At 50.0% G+C, this 25,034-nt stretch overlaps 1 protein-coding gene across 1 annotated transcript in view; it reads right to left on the bottom strand.

Moving 5' to 3' along the window:
* AK8 (adenylate kinase 8) overlaps positions 1 to 25,034 on the bottom strand; it is an 841,444-nt gene that overhangs the window by 185,046 nt on the left and 631,364 nt on the right. Inside the window, exon 11 of the mRNA XM_086924758.1 lies at positions 11,263 to 11,404. Within this exon, the coding sequence (XP_086780884.1) occupies positions 11,263 to 11,404 (142 nt within the window). The remainder of the gene's footprint in view (positions 1 to 11,262; positions 11,405 to 25,034) is intronic.

Genomic DNA, 25,034 nt, shown 5'->3' with positions numbered 1-25,034 from the left:
GGGTCTTGGTGTCCACTGAGACCGCAGGAAGGAGGGCCAGGTTATTGGGCCCTCGGAGTGAAACAGCAGCCGCCCGGACCGGCATCCCCGGAGGAGCCGAGCCGCCGGTCCTAGCTCGCCGTGCCGATTGACGGAGTTCTGGATCAAGGCCCACGTCGCTGAAGGAGGAGAGGAGAGTAGGGTCACGCCCCAAGGCAACGTGCATCACCACCTGGGGTGGGGTGCGGGCCCGGAGGGACACTCTCTCGGCCTCTCGCTTCTGTCAGCTACGTGAGCCTGTTGCTTCGGCTCGGATCTAGGCCCATGCTGGTCCAAGGAGGGGCAGTACTGGGGCCGGAGTGAGAAGCAGTACTTTTGTGTCATCATTGATCCGTGTTGGGGGCAACTGTTAACGGAGCACCTAAACTATTGTATTACAGTTTGCGCTATTGCTTCTACCGAACTATCGAACTGATGTATCATGCCTGACCTTATTATTTTTTTTTTTTAAAGGTTCTCATCCTGTCAATTAATTTGTAGGCGATACTCAATTTCCGAAACTGAGGGCCGGGTGGAAATAGAGTCTTTCCAGACAAGAAATAGCTGCTTCCATTCCTACCCCTTATATCTCACGAATGAGAGGGAACAGGACCAACAACTACAATTGACTTAATCATTGGACCCCACACTCTAACACCGGTCAACCAACAAGGCCCAAATCTAGGATCACATGCAATATCTGATTGGCTGGTTCGTATAATATTTTGTTTACACTTAGAGAAAAGGGGTGGGACAGCAGATTTCCAGGCTTTACATATTTCTCGTCTTCCCAATAAAATAACATACAAAATTAATATTGTGGTCCTCTTATCAAATGTCAATACATTGTCATGACATAAACCATAAAAAATAAGCAACGGGGAAATTTCTAGCTGAATTCCTGTGACGTCCTTCAAAAATTCAACAATATCAACCCAAAATTTGGCTAACGCTGGGCAGGTTGAAAACATATGATAGTCGTTCGCTAGAGGATCCTTACATCTTGAACATACATGTTGACTTCTAAAAAATGTTGTTAGCTTTGCAGGGGTCCAATAAACTGCCTGACCTTATGTGTGCCTGACGAACGACATGCTTGGTGCGCTACGCACTGCGTTATTTTTCCCTTGCAGAGTATATGATTGTAACGTGGCACATTGCATTATTTCCTCATCGCACAGTACCTGATTATAACGTGGCGCATTGCATTATTTCCTCATTGCACAGTACATGATTGTAGCGTGACGCATTGCTTTGTTTCTTCCTTGCACAGGGCATGCCGGTACTAGTGATACGCACTGCATTATGCCTTCTATTGCAAAGTACATGACTGTGGCGCTACGTAATGCATTGTTTCTCTATTGCACAGTACAGGACTATATTCTTACGCATTGCAGTATTTCTTTTCTTTTGCAACATGTGTGATTCTAGCAATACGACTTGCCTAACCTGTTGGAAGCGGTTAGAAGTGAGCTTAACTGTTGGTTAGAAGCGGTGGTTGGGTTTAGAACCTACCAGTCCACTGGAAGGAATAAAACTCATTATTATATGTTGTTTTTGTATTGTGTGGTCATATCGTATATCTTCTTATATAAAGATAATACTCGTTTTATAAAAACTTGTGTGGAGTCTATTTGTGGTGACATCCTTGGGTAGCTGTGAGCGTGGTTGCACATACTGTACACTTGTAGATAAGCCTGGCTGCTCGTGCCAAGCTACTAATGGGGTGAGCAGGGCTATCTCAGACGGTGTTCTTACTTGGCCTAACGTTGAAACGAGGGGTCCGGATCTCGCACTTGGTAACATCGGTGTGGAACAGGGACTCCCGCCTCAAGCATTTGGTGGCGGCAGTGAGGGATAAGGACCCCCACTTCCAACAGTGCGGTTATCAGCACCAGGACGTCTAAGAGGTATCAGCTGCGCTTTATAAATACTACTACTGCTAATAATAATAATAACAATAATAATAATATAATATGGGTTATAACTGAACCCCAAGACTCATTTCAAAACAGAAATGGGATGTGTAGTATAAAAGAGGTGAATCTTTCATTACAAGAAACATGTACATTGGGCTTATTTTCTGTGGAGTACAACATTTTTTCATACAAGTTAAATTCAAACTGTTTTACTATGGGAGGCAAATAGAGATAGAACAGAAAAAGTACAAGCTTTTATGCAAGACAAAATCAATAATTTTTTGTTAATACAATGTGAACATTTCTGCTCAAGGTATTCACTGCTGCATAATTCCATTAGCAATGGATACAGTGCCCGTTTCCTAAAAACAGCGGCAGCTGCTGCCAATCCATCCTGGGAGGCAGCGCAGAATTTAAAAAGAAAAAAAAACACATTTAATTTTCGCTGGTGCGATTTCTGCTCCCCCGCCGCGCTGCTCCTCTGCTGGCACTCCAGTGTCCAGGATCATAGGTTCCCAGACTGCCCAGGCAATCCCAGCGCTGCTCTCATGCTATTACTCCCAGCATGAGAGAAGTGCTGGGATTGGGTAGAGCGGTCCAGTCTCACGCTCCAGCAGGGAGTGGGAGCCTGTGCCCTGAGCACTGGGCATATCTCTAATATTACTCCCAGCATGAGAGAAGCGCTGGGATTGGGCGGAGCGGTCCAGTCTCACGCTCCAGCAGGGAGTGGGAGCCTGTGCCCTGAGCACTGGGCATATCTCTAATATTACTCCCAGCATGAGAGAAGCGCTGGGATTGGGTGGAGCGGTCCAGTCTCACGCTCCAGCAGGGAGTGGGAGCCTGTGCCCTGAGCACTGGGCATATCTCTAATATTACTCCCAGCATGAGAGAAGCGCTGGGATTGGGCAGAGCGGTCCAGTCTCACGCTCCAGCAGGGAGTGGGAGCCTGTGCCCTGAGCACTGGGCATATCTCTAATATTACTCCCAGCATGAGAGATGCGCTGGGATTGGGCGGAGCGGTCCAGTCTCACGCTCCAGCAGGGAGTGGGAGCCTGTGCCCTGAGCACTGGGCATATCTCTAATATTACTCCCAGCATGAGAGAAGCGCTGGGATTGGGTGGAGCGGTCCAGTCACACGCTCCAGCAGGGAGTGGGAGCCTGTGCCCTGAGCACTGGGGATTTCTCCAATATTACTCCCAGCATGAGAGAAGCGCTGGGATTGGGTGGAGCGGTCCAGTCTCAAGGTCTAGCAGGGAGTGGGAGCCTGTGCCCTGAGCACTGGGGATATCTCCAATATTACTCTCAGCATGAGAGAAGCGCTGGGATTGGGCGGAGCGGTCCAGTCTCAAGCTCCAGCAGGGAGTGGGAGCCTGTGCGCCGAGCACTGGGGATATTTCCAATATTACTCTCAGCATGAGAGAAGCGCTGGGATTGGGCGGAGCTGTCCAGTCTCACGCTCCAGAAGGGAGTGGGAGCCTGTGCGCCGAGCACTGGGGATATTTCCAATATTACTCCCAGCATGAGAGAAGCGCTGGGATTGGGCGGAGCGGTCCAGTCTCACGCTCCAGCAGGGAGTGGGAGCCTGTGCCCTGAGCACTGGGGATATTTCCAATATTACTCCCAGCATGAGAGAAGCGCTGGGATTGGGCGGAGCGGTCCAGTCACAAGATCTAGCAGGAAGTGGGAGCCTGTGCCCTGAGCACTGGGGATTTCTCCAATATTACTCCCAGCATGAGAGAAGCGCTGGGATTGGGTGGAGCGGTCCAGTCTCACGCTCCAGCAGGGAGTGGGAGCCTGTGCCCTGAGCACTGGGCATATCTCTAATATTACTCCCAGCATGAGAGAAGCGCTGGGATTGGGTGGAGCGGTCCAGTCTCACACTCCAGCAGGGAGTGGGAGCCTGTGCCCTGAGCACTGGGGATTTCTCCAATATTACTCCCAGCATGAGAGAAGCGCTGGGATTGGGTGGAGCGGTCCAGTCTCTCGCTCCAGCAGGGAGTGGGAGCCTGTGCCCTGAGCACTGGGGATTTCTCCAATATTACTCCCAGCATGAGAGAAGCGCTGGGATTGGGTGGAGCGGTCCAGTCTCACGCTCCAGCAGGGACTGGGAGCCTGTGCCCTGAGCACTGGGGATATCTCCAATATTACTCCCAGCATGAGAGAAGCGCTGGGATTGGGCGGAGGGGTCCAGTCTCACGCTCCAGCAGGGAGTGGGAGCCTGTGCCCTGAGCACTGGGCATATCTCTAATATTACTCCCAGCATGAGAGAAGAGCTGGGATTGGGCGGAGCGGTCCAGTCACAAGGTCTAGCAGGAAGTGGGAGCCTGTGCCCTGAGCACTGGGGATATCTCCAATATTACTCTCAGCATGAGAGAAGCCCTGGGATTGGGCGGAGCGGTCCAGTCTCAAGCTCCAGCAGGGAGTGGGAGCCTGTGCGCCGAGCACTGGGGATATTTCCAATATTACTCTCAGCATGAGAGAAGCGCTGGGATTGGGCGGAGCTGTCCAGTCTCACGCTCCAGAAGGGAGTGGGAGCCTGTGCGCCGAGCACTGGGGATATTTCCAATATTACTCCCAGCATGAGAGAAGCGCTGGGATTGGGCGGAGCGGTCCAGTCTCACGCTCCAGCAGGGAGTGGGAGCCTGTGCCCTGAGCACTGGGGATATTTCCAATATTACTCCCAGCATGAGAGAAGCGCTGGGATTGGGCGGAGCGGTCCAGTCTCACGCCCCAGCAGGGAGTGGGAGCCTGTGCGCCGAGCACTGGGGATATTTCCAATATTACTCCCAGCATGAGAGAAGCGCTGGGATTGGGCGGAGCGGTCCAGTCTCACGCCCCAGCAGGGAGTGGGAGCCTGTGCGCCGAGCACTGGGGATATTTCCAATATTACTCCCAGCATGAGAGAAGCGCTGGGATTGGGCGGAGCGGTCCAGTCTCACGCTCCAGCAGGGAGTGGGAGCCTGTGCCCTGAGCACTGGGGATATTTCCAATATTACTCCCAGCATGAGAGAAGTGCTGGGATTGGGTGGAGCGGTCCAGTCTCACGCTCCAGAAGGGAGTGGGAGCCTGTGCGCCGAGCACTGGGGATATTTCCAATATTACTCCCAGCATGAGAGAAGCGCTGGGATTGGGCGGAGTGGTCCAGTCTCACGCTCCAGCAGGGAGTGGGAGCCTGTGCCCTGAGCACTGGGGATATTTCCAATATTACTCCCAGCATGAGAGAAGCGCTGGGATTGGGCGGAGCGGTCCAGTCTCACGCCCCAGCAGGGAGTGGGAGCCTGTGCCCTGAGCACTGGGCATATCTCTAATATTACTCCCAGCATGAGAGAAGAGCTGGGATTGGGTGGAGCGGTCCAGTGTCATGCTCCAGCAGGGAGTGGGAGCCTGAGCGCTGGGGATATCTACAATATTACTCCCAGCATGAGAAAAGCGCTGGGATTGGGCGGAGGGGTCTAGTCTCACGCTCCAGCAGGGAGTGGGAGCCAGTGCCCAGCGCACGGGGGATATCTCCAATATTACTCTCAGCATGAGAGAAGCGCTGGGATTGGGCGGAGGGGTCCAGTCTCACGCCCCAGCAGGGAGTGGGAGCCTGTGCGCCGAGCACTGGGGATATTTCCAATATTACTCTCAGCATGAGAGAAGCGCTGGGATTGGGCGGAGCGGACCGGTCTCACGCTCCAGCAGGGAGTGGGAGCCTGTGCTCTGAGCACTGGGGATATCTTCAAAGGAACAGCCTGGAGATATCCAAGTGTGCATGTCGGTTTGGCCGGCCGTGGACAGACGGCCAAACCGACATGCACACTTCCAGTGCACACCACCACTCACACGCTGCTGCTGACATGGACTGGCCAAGCCCCTGCCTTAGACTCGCGGATCAGAAGTCAAAAATAAAATGCCAATAAAATAGTTTTATTGTCATTTTATTTTTCTTCTGCCTGCAGCGTTTCAGCAGTTGGGTGATGCTCCTCCACCGTAGTGGAGGAGCCGCCCCTGCCTAGAAAGACCCCCACACTTCGGCCCACTCTTGCTGCCATGCATACAATAGAAACTCATGGCCCCCAAAAAAACCATACCAAAGGTAGCCAATCGGGCTAGGGTGTATTTAGTGGTAGTGCCTGACCATGGAAGACTGGAGCCCTTATTCAGGTTTCTGCACCTGCCAAACCGTGTGATCTGAAGCAGATCACTTTATCTCCGTGTGCTCAGGTCTCTCCTCAGTACAAAACGCGAGGGCTTTGAGACAGGACGAGCATCACTTTTATGCCCTAGATAAAAAAAAAGTCACAACACTTAGAGGCAAATATATAAGATAGGCCCCTTGCCAGCAGAAAGATTAGCAAACAATGTTTTGTTCTTGTAGTTTGCACTTCACTTTTACACGATGGTTACGGCTTTTCGGCGCTTAATCAATCTGGGTATCTTTTTGCGTGGACCTAAGAATGCCAACACGTGATTGTGTCTTTTATTTTGTTGTGTGGTTATAGAAGTGTGTTCCATGTTTAGTTTAGAAGTGGTTTGTGTAGGTTAGTGAAGAAGTAAAAAGACACTGATCTTGGAAGAACTCTGCAGTGTTGTATGTGTGTGTGGATGGGTCTTCCGGAGGATTTGATTGGGCGGCCTCTGGCCCAGGTCTTGACCACATCAAGGTGCTCTATTCACATGTGCCAGAGGCTCTCGGTAGGTAATGCTGATGCAGACCTGTTGGTGTAAATATATGCAGGGTTCATCGGAGTGGTTCTAGAGTGTACGTTGGTGCGGCACCGCACAGTGCTGTTGGTTTCGGTGACACATTGCAGCATTATTGCTTTGGTGCTGTTGCGTCCAAACAAGGGATCAAGGGTCTGTGCAAATGTAATGGTCATTTCAACTGAAAATGTATTGTCTGTAAAGGCAGTGCGCTACCACAAAATGCATAGTACACTCGCAACACTCTACTCCACTCTATGACATGTCACTTCATTCTACGCCACCTCACACCACTCCACTCAGCTTTATGACACTCCACGTCACTCCACTCTTCAACATGCCACTCTACTACGACATGCAGCTTCACTCTATGTCCCTCCACTCTATGACATGCCTCTTCATTTTACGCCACCCCACTGCACTTTTCTCTACGACACTCCACTCTAGCACACTCTACTCCACTCTACGCTAGTCTATGACATGCCACTCCAATCCACGCCACTCAACTTGGCTTTACGACATTCCACTCCACTATAGGATACTCGACTGTACAACATGCTACTCTAGGACATGTGACTCCTCTCTACGCCACTCCATTCAATGCCACTTTATGCCATGCCCCTCCACTGTATGACAACACCCTATGCCACTCTATGACACTTTAATTAACGGTAAGCCACAACACTCGATTCTACGACACTTTACTCCACTGAATGTACCTTCACTCTAGAACGATCTACTCCACTCTATGCCACTATGCAACACTCTATGCAACTCCCTCTAAATCACTCTACTCCACTGTACTCTAGGACACAGTACTCAACTCTACTAGGCAACTCTATGCCAGTCCACTCTACACCACTCTATGTCACTCCACTTTACAACACCCTGCCACTCCAGTCCACCTCACTCTAATCTACGATACACCACTTTACTGTCTGAGGAAGACCATTGGTACGTGCACGTGGAAGGATTCATGTGGTGATATTGTTGAGTGCCTTTGGATAGCAGATGACACACAGATTATGGGATATTGGAAGAATGTTGGGTGCATATTGTAAGGGTTACCTCTAATGTCTCTATAGAGAGAATGCATGGTACATTTTGGTTTTGGGTGGGTTGGGCATCCAAATAATCAATTATTCTTCAAACCAGAGCTGATGTTTGATGTTAAGCACAGTGGTCTACTGATGGGGAGCCAGTCCTGATAGAGAGAAGCAGGGTGTGCATGGCAGGTGACTGTAGCCTGGAGTTTTCGAATGACCACACATTGTCACAAGAGGCAGATGATTCAGTATCAATGGAGCATGCTTTAGAGATGGCATGCATTGTCTAAACGTAAAGTTAGTGTGACTCGATGCTCTCTGCACCCAAAGCAAGCCTGTCCTAAGAGACAAAAACACCAGGAGATGCAATTCAAGGCTCATAATCAGACACAAACAGACCAGAAACAACAGTCATCTGACAAGACTCAAAACACAGCAAATATTTAAAAAATGCTGGGATTGGATGCCCTCCCTCTCGACTGTGTGCACCAGAGGTAAACAAACCCCAAACTATGAACCAACCACCATGCTTCAGTTTCTTATTAACAGGGAAGAAAAAGAGAGCATCATGGTAGCATGGTCTCTTACTGGAATAGAGTTGGGACGGGAGTGCATATTCTTTGGGAGTGTGAGTACATTCGGAATAACTGGAAAGAGATCCATAAGGTCATGTGTGACGTCCTGCACAAATCAGTCAATCCAGAGATAAAAAGGTGTCTGCTTAATGTGTGGGAGCCCACTGATTTGATTGCAGCCGAAAAGTTATGGGCCACGCTTGGGGCCATGGTGGCTAAAAGAGACATCGAACATCTTGATGGCGAACACTGGCAGATATATCTCTAGGTCAGTGGGTGCTACAGTCACCATGTAACAATGTCTAAAGAATAGGAAGGGAGAAAGAGAGACACATGTGTGACACAGTGGAGTCGTGATGTCTAAGACCCAATTGAGAAACTGGTCAAACCAGATCCAGTACGCATAGTTTGTGGATAACCATCAAACAAACAGGTCATCGGTCCTATCATTTGGCAGTCCACCCTGTGACATGGCAGGTCCTTCGATCATCTAGACCTCATGCCACACAGTCATGATAAGTACTGGATACGGTCTACAGTAGATACTGAACCACCAATTGTTGGTCTGATTGTGATGGTTGGTGAAAAAGAAGAAAACAGTGTAACACACAGAAAAGTGGTGAGACTAAAATAGGGTGATATGTCTAAACAAACACTTTAATGGAAAAACAGGCACATCCCCTAATTAAAAACTAGGAACAGCGCAAACGACAGTATGGAACAAATGACTGTCGCAATTCGGGCCAACATGTTTCTGCCTATCGGGCAACTAGTCCCTTGGCTTTCATCAGGGCCACTGCTCTAAAATAGTTGCTACTGTTATGTGTGAAGGAAATCAAAACATATCATCAGTGAAAAGTTATACATAGGAACGATACAACCTGTACCTACAGTTATATACACATCCTCCGTGTCAGTGGACGCTCAACGTGATCCAGCATGACAGGGGACTGGACCTCACCTCACCTGGACCGTGGTCAGGTATATGAGGCCCTGCACTCTCCGTCGGTGCCACCAAACTAGACTGAGGTTTGGGGGGGCCTCCCCAAAACCTCAGGCTAGTTTTCTTCTTTTTCACCAACCATCACAATCAGACCAACAGTTGGTGGTTCAGTATCTACTGTAGACCGTATCCAGTACTTATCATGACTGTGTGGCATGAGGTCTAGATGATCGAAGGACCTGCCATGTCACAGGGTGGACTGCCAAATGATAGGACCGATGACCTGTTTGTTTGATGGTTATCCACAAACTATGCGTACTGGATCTGGTTTGACCAGTTTCTCAATTGGGTCTTAGACATCACGACTCCACTGTGTCACACATGTGTCTCTCTTTCTCCCTTCCTATTCTTTAGACATTGTTACATGGTGACTGTAGCACCCACTGACCTAGAGATATATCTGCCAGTGTTCGCCATCAAGATGTTTGGCTTCTAGACCTCCTAGGTTCCTGTTTGTTATTTCATACGAGGTTGCTGGGGAAATGAACCAGGAGTAGGTCTTTAAACTATTCCCTTTGACCCTATTCTCTCTGTTTGTTTTTTGGTAAAAGAGACATCGCCCATCTATGGGGGGCACCAACACCTCCTACTGTTACATTGTGGAAGAGAAACATGGATTGGTGCATGTTCCGGGAGAAGACGGTGTATGTGGCACGGGGTTGCCCCCGCAAGTGGTCTCGGGTATGAGCTAAGTGGAACTCTTATAGGGGGGATATATGTGTAGCACCCGCTGCTCCTGCTAATGATGATCCACCGTCTCTATGAATATGTAACAGTAAACGTGTGACATTCCAGATGTACTCCTGTAACCCTAGGATGCTGCCATTCCAATCATGTATGCTATTCTCAGGCAATGTTAATGCCGATTATTAATGTTTTTTCCTTTTTGTTCTTAAATCAATAAAAAGATATTTAAAAAAAATTCCAAAAGGAACTTGTAGCTTGGGACTGCTGATTGGGGTTTCCGGATTACTGTCATTTGGTAGATAGTAGGGGGTGACTTGGCAGAGTCTGTTGTTAAAGGCGTGGAAGATTCTAGGCAGGGCCTTCCATCAGTCCCAACTGCTACTTCAGGAAGGCTGAAGCCAGGTTCAGCCTCTACTCTTCATTGCACCCACATGTTGGATACTCCTGCTTGGATCCAGCATCACCACTGCCTACAGGGAGAGCCATCACCGGACAAAGGCTGTGTCTCACTACAAGCAGAGAGTGGCATTTGAAAGGGACCCACCCCAAAACTGTTCCAGGACGATAGGCAGTGGATCCCCAGTCTGAAACTGTGTGTAAAAGTGGAGCCCAAACCACCCACTTTGTCCATTTCATGATCAGGAAAGGGAGAGCTCTGCAAGAGCTGCTGTTTAACCAGAGCTGGTGTCTGCATGTCTGCCAGACTCCCAGGAGTAAGGGGATATCACCAGATGTCTGTGCATCTCGCTGAAGAGGCTGAGGGTTTGCCTTGCACCCAGAGGCCTGCGGGCCTGCTGGGGGGGGGGGAGGAAGGGAGGGGAAGGAGAGTCCCTGTGAGTAGGTAGCAACTCCCTAGAACTCGCAAGTGAGGTTGCAAACCTCTAACTGCAACCTCATTGTAGTGTGTAGTATTTTGTTTTGAGAGGAGATTACTTTCATTTTTGCCAAAAAATATGAAACTGGGCCAGGCAGTAAGTGATTGCATCTGTTGGTTGACTGTTGAGTTCAGAGCTCTTGAACCCCACATGTCCTTCTTGTGCAGCCTTTGACTGCTCGTCCTCGCTACCTTATGAGTCGAGTGCGGAAACGGTGTACTTGGCCCACGTTTAAGAGCCACGTAATAGGGTGGCAGTTCCTAGGCAGTGTCTGATTGGTGTAAATGTGGCTAAACTAGAGGTGAAAATGTAGCCACATTATCTTGGTCACCTTGACAAAGAGGGTGCAACTCCAGGATCCTGCAACGGATCCTTCATTCCAAAGGGTGTGTGGATAATGACGCTACAAACAAAAAGTTCAATGCAACACACAAGGATACAAACATGGCTCACCTGTTGGGCACAAAGCCGGAATCGGTGAGCAGACCAGCCTGTTCGACGTCCAGAGGGTATCTGTGCAGAACCCACCCCCGGGTGGCCGCCTCCAGTTTGCTGAGGTGTTGTGTGAGGATCCTGACCACAATGCTGTCTGGGACTGGAAGAGAGGAAATGATAGGGTTGTTATTCGTTCCTGGCCACGTGATTGGTCAGAGAGTGATCAACAGTGCGCACACGACACATGGATACACTCAAAGAACTTGTTGGTCTCCACAGATATCTACAAGCGAATCCAACACACATCTGTGGAACCACCTCACATAGGGCCCATTGTATGCGGCCTGGGGCCCAAGCGCCAGCTATAACACATCTTGGCAGCCCAAGGGCCTGGCCACACCTTTCGCATTATATTTCTTAGGTGGACCTATCTGGCATTGATGTGCTGTCCAACACCTGCTTTCTGAGGGACCGGATTTAAATATAGAGAACAGCACATCCGAGGCTGCCTGGGGGGTCAGCGACACAGGTAAGGGCGCCATCGCAGACCATCTTGGAATTAGCCAGTAAGATAGCACAGTGAATTGACTGCTTGTCTGTTCTGGAGGTTGTGAGTTCAAATCCCAGACTATACCATCAATCCTTCAAAGGTCTGGACATTTACTATAAATGGGTAGTCATGCAACCAGATGAATGTAGTGCTGTAAAAAACAATTATTAGTTATTAAAATGTTAGCGCCAAAGCATCTGAGCACTGAAAGCATTCCTATTTTAAATGCACCGACCATACTTAACCTCCCTTTTATTTAATGTTGTCAAAATATTGTCATTTATATGGTCAACCATCCCATAATTTGTGAAAAAGATGCATGTAATATAAAATAAGTTAAATAATGTTTAAACATCTTGTACATTTTCTATTTTTATTGGTGCTTGGATAACTAGTTTATTCATGTTAGGCTTCACATACAGACAGCTTTAGCTCTCTGTTGACAAAAGACTTCATGCATTCGACTTCAAACCTTGGAGGTGGCTTTGGGTCTGCCCTTTGCCCGTGATTGGTCAGCTTTCTTGTCCGTCTCGTTTTCCTGCTTTGCTTCAATAACTTTCCTTCCTCTTTGTGAGTTTATCGCTCCACTGTAGCTTAGTTTCTTTACCATCCTTTTGAATAGAGGATTTGTAGCCCCCACGCATGGAATCAGGAAACAACTTTTTAGGGCTCGCCACAGCAAAGACCTTGTGATTTTATCAGGGGCGACTCCTCCATTAGGACGGAGGAGCGCCGCCCCATTGCTTTCTCGCAGTGCGAGAAGCAGAAAATAAAATGGTATTATTTTTATTTTTATTTTACAGACTTGTAGAGCGCATGGCTGCCCATAGGCGTCCCAGCGCTGATAGACAAGAACCTAGCGAGAGATGCTTTATGGGAACAGCCATGTTTTAAGTGCTCTACGGAATGTAAGGAGGTTAGGTTGGGCTCTGAGGTTAGGAGGGAGTGAGTTCCAAAGTTTGGCAGCGTTGAGTGAGAACAGTCGGCCGCCTGAGCGGGCTTTTCTGATCCTGGGAACTGAGGCTAGATCGCAGTTGGAAGGGCGGAGAGTTCTAGAGGTGGTGTGGGGTGAGATGAGATTTTGGAGTATGGGAGGGGCCTTGCCATGCATAATCCTGTGGGTTATGCAGAGAGCCTTGAATTGAATTCTCTCTTGGATGGGGAGCCAGTGGAGGGCCTTCAGAGATGGTTTAGCTGAGCAGCGACGATGGGTGCCTGTGAGAATGCGGGCTGCCGCATTTTGGGCCGTTTGGAGTTTTGCTAAAACTTTTTTGGGGGCCCCTAGGTATAGGGCGTTGCCATAGTCTAAGCGAGATAGTACAAGGCCGTGGATGAGGAGTTTGCGGGATTGAGTCGGAAGCAAGGGTAGTATTTTTCTTGCTGATCTTAGCAGACCGTGACAGGTTCCAGCGGTTTTCCGTGCTTGGGCTGAGAAGTTGAGTTCTTCGTCTAACCAGATGCCCAGGCTCTTGATTTCTGGTTTGGACACAGGGGGGGGCCCATAGCTGACGGCCATATGGAGATGGACTTGTATAGACCTTTGTTGCCCAGAAACATGATCTCAGTTTTTTCGTTGTTCAACTTGAGGTGGGAGCTGCTCATCCATTTTGTTATTTCGATCAAGCAGGTATGCAGGTTGGGAATGGAGAGGTCCTGCTGGTTAAGGGAGACCACAAGTTGAGTGTCGTCGGCGTATGTCAGAAGTTTGATGCCATAGGGGGCGACGATCTTCTCGAGGGGGGACATATAAACATTAAAAAGGGTTGGGCTCAGAGACGAGCCCTGTGGTACCCCGCAGTTGATGGCTGTGGGTCTGGACGTAAAGGTGCCCTCTGTCACCTGAAAGATTCTGTTTTTGAGGAAGGATTCTAGCCAGGCCAGAGCTGTTCCTGTGACTCCAAGGTGTTTGAGTCTTTGGATCAGGATAGCATGGTTGACGGTGTCGAATGCGGCGCTAAGATCCAGGAGGATCACTGCCACTGATCCCCCTGAGTCTATGATCTTCCTTGCCTCTTCGACTACCGCCAGTATTGCGGTCTCGGTGCTCTGGCCTGGCCTGAATCCCGTTTGGGAGGGTTCCAGTAGTTTGTTAGACTTGAGGTATTGGGAGAGATTTTGGTTAACATGTTTCTCCGCTATTTTGCTGACACCTGGGAGTAAGGAAATTGGCCTATAGTTGCAGAGTTCTAGTGGATCAAGGTGGGGTTTTTTGAGCAATGTTTTCACCATGGCTCTTTTCCAGCTGGGGGGGACAATCCCTAGGGAGAGTGAGTCGTTGATAAGTTTTGTCAGACTAGGAAGAATAGTGGGTCCGACTAATTTCAGGATGTTCAGTGGAGCAGGGTCGGTGGGGCTGCCACTTTTAATGGAATTGAGTATGCGGAGAGTGGTATCAGTTGTGAGCGGAGTGAAGTCTGACAACTGATTGTTGGATGGGTTAACGTCAGGGGGAACACTGAGGGCGTTCAGGGAGGTAGGGGGGAGTGAGTTAATGATTTTAGTGATTTTAGAGTTAAAGAACTCTGCCAGTTCATTGCAGCGGGTGACTGAAGGTTCCACCAGAGGGGGGGTCAGGTGCTTTGAGTAGTTTCCTTGCTATTTGATAAGTTTCCCGGGCTGAATTGTGCGAGGATTTAATTTTTTCCTCGAAGTGGTTGATTTGTGCAACTTTGATTGCTTTTTTGTAGGTGAGAAGAGTAGTTTTATATTCGGTTTTCCTGGTATGGTCGAAATTTTTTCTCCATTCTCTTTCTGACCTTTTGCAGTCTTTTTTTAGGAGTCGCAATTCATCAGTGAACCAGGGGGAGGTGGGTTTGTTCCGTGGATTACTGGAGATTTTTTGGGGGAGAGTTTTGTCTAGGGTGTTAGCAATCCAGGCTGAGAATTCTGCATCAGCACTGATGGGGTTGTTGTTGGGTGCAGGAAGGGAACTCTCTAGGTGATGTTTCCAGGTTTCTACCTCAAGTTTAGACCAAGATCGTGAGGGTTTACTGGGAGGGGCGGTAGTGCGGGGCGCACGGGCGATCTGCCAGTGTAGAGGAACGAGGAGGTGGTCAGACCAAGGGACTGGAATAGGGTCGCGGATAGTAAGGTCGCGAATGTTGGAAAAAACTGGGTCTAGCAAGTGTCCCAAGGTGTGAGTGGGTAGGTGACCTAGGAGTTTCAGTTGAAGGGTTTCGAGGTCTGCTATCAAGTCGGCGGTCTGTTTGACTTCCTTTTTATCGAAGTGGATGTTTAGGTCACCTAGGATCAAACATGAGGAGTTGGTTGCGGTCAGGGCTTACGAGTGTTCTGTTAAGGATTCACAGAACTGACCTAATGGTCCAGGGGGGCGGTAGATGAGGAAGCCTGCTATGGACTGGCATGGGGAGACCTGGATAGCGAACATGACGTTTTCACAGTCAGCGAGGGGGCTGCCCTGGAGACGGCATGACAGCTGGTCTTTATGGATTATGGCGTTGCCACCACCTCTTCCTTTAGGTCGGTCTAAGTGCTGTATGAGGAAGCCCGGGGGGAGGGAGTTGACAATGTCAGGGTCTGAGTCCGGTCCCAGCCATGTTTCGGTTAAGAAAAGCACTTCTAAGTTGTCGTTTTCCAATAGAAGGTGGATTTCTGTCGAGTGCTTAGGAAGAGATCTGCAGTTGATGAGGGCCATACATATCGGGATGGGGGGAGGGGATATGGATACAGAGGGTTTAAGACTATATGGGCAGTGGGCGCATCGGGTAGAGGGGTGGTCAACGGATATACCATGTAGGCATGAGTCATGTACCTTTTTGTTAAGGTGTAGCAAGTCGTCTTTTTCGTATCTCCAGGTCTGGCTGCTGGGATTAGTAGTATGGCTTGGCTCTGCGCTCTGCCTAGCGCGGACGAGCGCAGACGGGCTTGCCTTAAGCGCGCCTTCGGCGCGCCATCGTCGCGCCCGCTGCGCTCGTCCGCTGCGCTGCCTAAACTGACACATGATTTATAGGTGGTGTTGGGAGGGTGGGCGTGGCTATTTATGGTATTTTAAATACCATTTGATTTTCTGCTTCTCGCGCTGCGATAAAGCAGAAGGCATGGGTATGCCTGATTGGTGGCGGGCGGGTGGGCAGGTCAGGGAGGAGTGGCTTGCACCACTCTGAGTACCCTGCCTATTTGGTTGGCCCTCTGGGGCTGACCAAAGCAGTCATGCACACTCTACATAGAAAATGGCCTCCCTACAGGTGCCCGGCTGGGCGCTGTCCGGGACTCCGCATCAATCACAACGCTGCCATTGCAGCATTGTGATTGGCTTACAGGAGGGGAGGAAGCATGCCTGTTCCTGTTCAGCAGCAGGAAAAGGCGAGACCCGGCACAGGCGCAGTGGAGGCGCTCGACCGGTCAGGTACGTTTTATTTTAATTTTACCCCCCCACACCCCCCTTCGCGGTAACCCCCGAGCGACCCCCTCCAGCGAGAATTGCGAGCCGCGACTGGATTTTATTAATATTATATGCATAGCAGACTTCCTTAGGTGGTGCTACCAGTTAGTCTACTTCATCCATTGGTCTGCAATTCGGCCATTCACAGTTCACTTCCTCCTACTACAGCATACAGCATGGGAAATGGTTCCGCCCAGTTCAACTATTGGCTGCTTCACAGTGATTGACGGCGTTCTGCCCTTTCACAAGGAGAACACAATGTAGCTATGGACTGCTATGCAGCGCATGCCAGTGCCACCATGGCAATGGCTATGTGCTTTTTGAGACCAAAATACATCTTTTTGCTTTTAGTGAAATTCTTTTTCTCTTAGATTGATGAGGGCCCGAGAGTTCCCCCAGATTTGCAAAACCTATGATAAAAGAAAATAAGCATTGACCAATCCAAAAGGATCCAGCAAGTACCAGTCAATGTTTGTTTCTTTTTCTCTCAGTAACTCATGTAAGTGGATGTATTTTCCTGCCCTCTCCTAGGTGTGCTGCTTTCCTGCTCACATCCCAGCTCCCGGGTCTCCATTTTGATCTGTCTTCTTCCTGCTCCCCCAGCTGACTTGTTGCTCCCCACCACACCGGCTGTGATTTATTAACATTTTGTATCGCTCCGCTCTTCCGTTGCTCCCTCACACTCCTGCTCGCTCTACTCCTTTCCTTTGCGGCATTCAATTGATTGCCCTGTTCTACCACTTCCCCTTTAATTCACATTTCTATATATGTATTTTAATAGTTTGTGAGGGCCCAACAATAGCAATTTGCTACAGGTCCTTTCTTTAAAATGGGCTTTCACGTACCTTTTTTAAAGTTTTTTTTATTTTTTACTTACAGCTCCAACTTGGGCATCTGCCACCTTGGAACTAACCCTGGGCAAAGCATTACGCTATGCTCACATAGTTTGCGAAGTTTGCGTAACTTCGCACTACGCGAACTGCACGTAGCACAGTGCAAACATGCGTAGCGTAGCATAGAGTAGTGCAACGCTTTTTTTACCTGCTCGCGGTCCTCAGCGTCAAGTTGGCGACCGTGAGCAAGCAAAATGACATCCTCGCTAGACTTTTTCCTTGTTAGCGATCAGCAACATCAAGTTGCCGATCGCGAGCATGGAAAATAAGCCTCCGGGCGAGATTCTCAACGCGGGTAGGTCAGGTTTCTCATTGCGAGTGGTCGCGCATGCTCGCGACCGATCGCAATGAGAAACTACCAGTCCGCTTTGAGAAAGCTGCAGCTCGAGTAAAAATCTACTCAAGCGGCAGAAAAGTACAGCTCGCACTGTGCAAGATGCCGTTTTCAATGATTGCACAGAGCCAGATGCTTGTCGGCACTGTGCAATCATTGAAAATGACCTCTTGCACAGTGCGAACAAGCTACTACGCAGTTCGCATAGTGCGGCGCGTAGCTCGCTTAATGCAAAGTGCACTTTGCGTAGCTACGCGTTGCGCTACTTCGCGAACTACGCCCACCCTTACTTGGAACGACAAATGTAAACATCCAAAATGGCTGCCACAGTTTCATGATGTATGCACCAGCATTCATAATGACACACACCATATGATATCAGCCTGGAGCAGCCATTTGCCTTTTTTTGCATCACAGCTTGTTCACTATACAAGACCTCACTGCACTGGGGTTAGAGACAATACTGCACTCCACTGGTTATTCCCACCGAACCGGGGGATAAGGGCCCTAGAGCCACTGCCACTACTCACAGCCTGCTCACTGTCTTACGGCATGAGGCTGCAGTGCATGCTGTGCTTACAGCCTTCACACTCTCTCACTGTACGATGCATCACATTGGGGCTGCCTGGACTGCAGTACTTGCAGCCTGCTCACTTTCTCACTGCATGAGGCTGCAGTGCATGCTGTGCTTACAGCTTTCCCACTCTCTCACTGTATGATTCATCACATTGGGGCTGCCTGGACTGCAGTACTCACAGCCTGCTCACTTTCTCACTGCATGAGGCTGCAGTACATGCTGTGCTTACAGCCTTCACACTCTCTCACTGTACGATGCATCACATTGGGCTGCCTGGACTGCAGTACTCCCAGCCTGCTCACCGTCTCACTGCATGAGGCTGCAGTGCATGCTGTGCTTACAGCCTTCCCACTCTCTCACTGTATGATTCATCACATTGGGGCTGCCTGGACTGCAGTACTCACAGCCTGCTCACTTTCTCACTGCATGAGGCTGCAGTGCATGCTGTGCTTACAGCCTTCACACTCTCTCACTGTACGATGCATCTCATTGGGGCTGCCTGGACTGCAGTACTTGCAGCCTGCTCACTGCATGAGGCTGCAGTGCATGCTGTTCTTACAGCCTTCCCACTCTCTCACTGTACGATGCATCACATTAGGCTGCCTGGACTGCAGTACTCACAGCCTGCTCACTGTCTCACTGCATGAGGCTGCAGTGCATGCTGTGCTTAGAGCTTTCCCACTCTCTCACTGTACGCATCACATTGGGGTTGCCTGGACTGCAGTACTTGCAGCCTGCTCACTGCATGAGGCTGCAGTGCATGCTGTTCTTAAAGCCTTCCCACTCTCTCACTGTACGATGCATCACATTGGCCTGCCTGGACTGCAGTACTCACAGCATGCTCACTGTCTCACTGCAGGAGGCTGCAGTGCATGCTGTGCTTACAGCCTTCGCACTCTCTCACTGTACGATGCATCACATTCGGGCTGCCTGGACTGCAGTACTCGCAGCCTGCTCACTGTCTCACTGCATGAGGCTGCAGTGCATGCTGCGCTTACAGCCTTCCTACTCTCGTACGATGCATCACATTGGGCTGCCTGGACTGCAGTAATCACAGCCTGCTCACTGTCTCACTGCATGAGGCTGCAGTGCATGCTGCGCATAAAGCCTTCGCACTCTCTCACTGTACGATGCATCACATTGGGGCTGCCTGGACTGCAGTACTCACAGCCTCCTCACTGTCTCACTGCATGAGGCTTCAGTGCATGCTGTGCTTACAGCCTTCGCACTCTCTCACTGTACGATGCATCACATTGGGGCTGCCTGGACTACAGTACTCACAGCCTCCTCACTGTCTCACGGCATGAGGCTGCAGTGCATGCTGTGCTTACAGCCTTTCCACTCTCTCACTGTATGATTCATCACATTGGGGCTGCCTGGTCTGCAGTACTCACAGCCTCCTCGCTGTCTCACTGCATGAGGCTGCAGTGCATGCTGTGCTTAGAGCCTTCCCACTCTCTCACTGTACGATGCATCACATTGGGGCTGCCTGGACTGCAGTACTCGCAGCCCGCTCGCTGTCTCACTGCATGAGGCTGCAGTGCATGCTGCGCTTACAGCCTTCTCACTCTCTCACTGTACGATGCATCACATTGGGGCTGCCTGGACTGCAGTACTCACAGCCTGCTCACTGTCTCACTGCAAGAGGCTGCAGTGCATGCTGCGCTTAGAACCTTTGCACTCTCTCACTGAACGATGCATCACTTTGGGGCTCCCTGGACTGCAGTACTCACAGCCTGCTCACTGTCTCACGGCATGAGGCTGCAGTGCATCCTGTGCTTACAGCCTTCCCACTCTCTCACTGTGCGATGCATCACATTGGGCTGCCTGGACTGCAGTACTCACAGCCTGCTCACTGTCTCACTGCATGAGGCCGCAGTGCATGCTCTTCCTACAGCCTTCCCACTCTCTCACTGTACGATGCATCACATGGGGCTGCCTGGACTGCAGTACTCGCAGCCTGCTAGCTGTCTCACTGAATTAAGCTGCAGTGCATGCTGTGCTTACAGCCTTCCCACTCTCTCACTCTACGATGCATCACATTGGCCTGCCTGGACTGCAGTACTCGCTGCCCGCTCGCCGTCTCACTGCATGAGGCTGCAATGTATGCTGTGCTTACAGCCTTCCCACTCTCTCATTGTACGATGCATCACATTGGGCTGCCTGGACTGCAGTACTCACAGCCTGTTCACTGTCTCACGGCATCAGGCTGCAGTGCATGCTGAGCTTACAGCCTTCGCACTCTCTCACTGTATGATTCATCACATTGTGCTGCCTGGACTGAAGTATTCACAACCTCCTCACTGCCTCACTGCATGAGGCTGCAGTGCATGCTGTTCTTACAGCCTTCCCACTCTCTCACTGTATGATACATCACATTAGGGTTGCCTGGACTGCAGTACTCACAGCCTCCTCACTGTCTCACTGCATGAGGCTGCAGTGCATGCTGTGCATCGAGCCTTCGCACTCTCTCACTGTACGATGCATCACATTGGGGCTGCGTGGACTGCAGTACTCGCAGCCTGCTCCCTGTCTCACTGCATGAGGCTGCAGTGCATTTTGTGCTTACAGCCTTCCCACTCTCTCACTGTACGATGCATCACATGGGGCTGCCTGGACTGCAGTACTCGCAGCCTGCTCCCTGTCTCACTGCATGAGGCTGCAGTGCATGCTGTGCTTACAGCCTTCCTACTCTCGTACGATGCATCACATTGGGCTGCCTGGACTGCAGTAATCACAGCCTGCTCACTGTCTCACTGCATGAGGCTGCAGTGCATGCTGTGCTTACAGCCTTCCAACTCTCTCACTGTATGATTCATCACATTGTGCTGCCTGGACTGCAGTACTCACAGCCTGCTCACCGTCTCACTGCATGAGGCTGCAGTGCATGCTGTGCTTACAGCCTTCCCACTCTCTCACTGTATGATTCATCACATTGTGCTGACTGGACTGCAGTACTCACAGCCTGCTCACTGTCTCACTGCATGAGGCTGCAGTGCATGCTGTTCTTACAGCCTTCCCACTCTCTCATTGTACGATGCATCACATTGGGGCTGCCTGGACTGCAGTACTCGCAGCCCGCTCACTGTCTCACTGCAGGAGGATGCAGTGCATGCTGTGCTTACAGCCTTCCTACTCTCTCACTGTACGATGCATCACATTGGGCTGCCTGGACTGCAGTACTCACAGCCTGCTCACTGTCTCACGGCATGAGGCTGCAGTGCATGCTGTTCTTACAGCCTTCCCACTCTCTCACTGTACAATGCATCATATTGGGCTGCCTGGACTGCAGTACTCACAGCCTGCTTGCTGTCTCACTGCATGAGGCTGCAGTGCATGCTGTTCTTACAGCCTTCCCACTCTCACTGTACGATGCATCACATTGGGGCTGCCTGGACTGCAGTACTCGCAGCCTGCTCACTGTCTCACTGCATGAGGCTTCAGTGCATGCTGTTCTTACAGCCTTCCCACTCTCTCATTGTACGATGCATCAAATTGGGGCTGCCTGGACTGCAGTACTCGCAGCCCGCTCACTGTCTCACTGCAGGAGGATGCAGTGCATGCTGTGCTTACAGCCTTCCTACTCTCTCACTGTACAATGCATCACATTGGGCTGCCTGGACTGCAGTACTCACAGCCTGCTCACTGTCTCACGGCATGAGGCTGCAGTGCATGCTGTTCTTACAGCCTTCCCACTCTCTCACTGTACAATGCATCATATTGGGCTGCCTGGACTGCAGTACTCACAGCCTGCTTGCTGTCTCACTGCATGAGGCTGCAGTGCATGCTGTTCTTACAGCCTTCCCACTCTCACTGTACGATGCATCACATTGGGGCTGCCTGGACTGCAGTACTCGCAGCCTGCTCACTGTCTCACTGCATGAGGCTTCAGTGCATGCTGTGCTTACAGCCTTCCCACTCTCTCACTGTACGATGCATCAAATTGGGCTGCGGGGACTGCAGTTCTCACAGCCTCCTCACTGTCTCACTGCATGAGGCTTCAGTGCATGCTGTGCTTAGAGCCTTCGCACTCTCTCACTGAACGATGCATCACATTGGCCTGCCTGGACTGCAGTACTCGCAGTCTGCTCACTGTCTCACTGCATGATGCTGCAGTGAATGCTGTGCTTACAGCCTTCCCACTCTCTCACTGTACGATGCATCACATTGGCCTGCCTGGACTGCAGTACTCACAGCCTGCTCACTGTCTCACTGCATGAGGCTGCAGTGCATGCTGTGCATACAGCCTTCCCACTCTCTCACTGTACGATGCATCACATTGGCCTGCCTGGAATACATAGGATTTTTCGTCCTACTCAGCTATGGTGGATATTATCTCTTACCCTCTCCAGACGTCTTATGGAGTATTAAGAGTAAAGGGTCTCTGAGAAAAGCGCAACTGAGTTACTTCGGTATCTCCTCCCTCTCCATGACCAGACAAGTCAACGCCGTCTCCTCGTCGTGCTTCAACATCCTGCGCATGCTACGTAAGATCTTCCGGTGGATCCCCACCGAGACCAGGAAGACGGTCACCCAGGCCCTCGTCACCAGCCGTCTGGACTACGGCAACTCCCTCTACGCCGGAACCACCGCCAAACTCCAGAAGAGACTCCAGCGGATCCAGAACGCCTCAGCACGACTCATCCTGGACATCCCCCGTCGCAGCCACATCTCCGGACACCTGAGAGACCTGCACTGGCTCTCGGTCAACAAGAGAATCACCTTCCGTCTCCTCACCCACGCACACAAAGCCCTACACAACCAAGGCCCAGGATACCTCAACAGCCGCCTCAACTTCTACGCTCCCAAACGCCAGCTTCGATCGACCAGCCACGCCCTCGCCGCCGTCCCCCGCATCCGAAGAGCCACCACAGGGGGATGGTCCTTCTCCTACCTCGCCGCCAAGACATGGAACTCCCTCCCCACCCACCTCCGCCTGACCCAGGACCACCTCGCCTTCAGGAAGCAACTCAAGACCTGGCTGTTCGAGCAGTAGCAGACCCCCCCTCCCCCAGCGCCTTGAGACCCTCTGGGTGAGTAGTGCGCTATAGAAATGCGATGATTGATTGATTGATTGAGTATCTAGCATTAAATTAAAGCCTTACCAAACTGTTGGGCGCCATGTAGTGTAGTTCCTATATCCCTGATAGGCTCTGCGCATTTGAATAATATACACTATAGATTTGACATAGGACTGAGGTCAATATGTCTCTATTGAGTACATTAATTTTAATTACTTGTGTGTGCCAGCTAACTCAGAGGTCACTAGAAACTTCTCGAATGAATAAGAAGGGATTAGTTTCTGGCAACTGCATAAACATGACAACTTTGTTTCCCTTAGAGTCGGAACAATATCTTCAGAGTCATGGAAACAATAGATTACAGTTTCACTCAGTCAATCGTGCATGCTTCGTTTCTACAGAGTTACAAAGAAATAGAGAGACAGGCGTTTCAATAAAAGGGTTTATTGAACAGTCTTATTTCTCATGCAAGAGATATGAACTGCTACAATCGTAAGACAGAATGCGAAGTATAATACGTACAGCGTTAGCAGTAAGATAAAATAATACTACAATAGTATGGTCTGTAGCTATGACATATATAAAAATACATACACAAATAACACAGGTCAAAATACTCAACTGGTTCTTCTAAAATAATCCTACCCCAGTGTACCTAACCTAAGTCTAGTACGAGGGAAGAAGTAGGTTCTGTTTAGCTATAGTTTAGTTTAGTTGTGCCAAGAATTGCCAAAAGTTACTCTAGGTTCTAATCGGCTCCATACCTTAGAATGAGAGAGGTTGGTATCTCTTTCCCAGGACTCGATCTCTAACACCCCGCAAGGGGAGTCAGAAACACTGGAGCTGGATTCTCAGCGAGGAGGATGATAGCGTCTGGCTTGTGCGCCAGTTGGGGAGTTGACTTCCTTCGGGACTTGCTGTGGCGAGCCACGTCGTGCAAGTAGGTAGCTGAACGGCACCGTGCCTTGCCATAGAAAGTGGCGGTATATTTATACCTTGAAAGCGTTTAGGAATGCCAGTATTGACGTACAAGTTAGGCATAAGATCGTCATGAATGAACCCCTAAGGAATAGATAGTAATGCATAATAAATGAGTTATTGGAGAAATCAATATCCAGGCAAGGGGAAGTCCTAAAGGCTTACGAGTCTGGTTTTCCTAGAACTCATTGTGATGAAGAGGATCGGATGTAGTTGACCATGCCTGTATTTGGTTAGCATGAGCAATGCCTAAATAAGGGCTGGATTTCTATGCCTAAATAAGGGCAATGTGAATTGTACCTATATAAGGGCATGGATAGGGAAATCTATATACAGTATCTAAATCGACAAACAACAGGCATTCTAGAGCAACGACAGCGTTTAGAGCCGTACCCTTCACGAGTGACAAGCCACTGGCATTCTAGGTCAACAACAGCATTAGGAGCCACACTCTTCACGAGAGGGAGACACTGGCATTCTAGAGCAATTACAGCGTTTAGAGCCATACTTGTCACAAGTAGGAAGCCACTGGCATTCTAGATCAAAGAAAGTGTTAAGAGCCATACTATTCACGAATGGGAAGCCACTGGCATTCTAGAGCAACAACAGCATTTAGAGCCATACTCCTCAAGAGTGGGAAGCCACCAGCATTCTAGATCAACAACAGAGTTTAGAGCAGTACTCTTCACAAGTGGGAAGCCACTACCATTCTGGGTAAACAACAGTGTTAAGAGCCATACTCTTCACGAGTGGAAAGCCACTGGTATTCTAGAGCAACAACATCATTTAAACCCATACTTGTCACAAGTGGGAAGCCACTGGCAATCTAGATCAGAGAAAGCATTAAGAGCCATACTCTTCACGAGTAGGAACCCACTGGCATTCTAGAGCAACAACAGCATTTAAACCCATACGTGTCATGAGTGGGAAGCCACTGGCATTCTAGAGCAACAACAGCATATAAACCCATACGTGTCACGAGTGGGAAGCCACTGGCATTCTAGATCCGAGAAAGCGTTAAGAGCCATACTCTTC

Source organism: Lissotriton vulgaris, chromosome 5, assembly GCF_964263255.1.
Source record: "Lissotriton vulgaris chromosome 5, aLisVul1.2, whole genome shotgun sequence".
NCBI classification, from domain to species: Eukaryota; Metazoa; Chordata; class Amphibia; order Caudata; family Salamandridae; genus Lissotriton; species Lissotriton vulgaris.
Note: the sequence above shows the minus strand (reverse complement) of the source record. Positions and strands in the feature narration are given on the sequence as shown.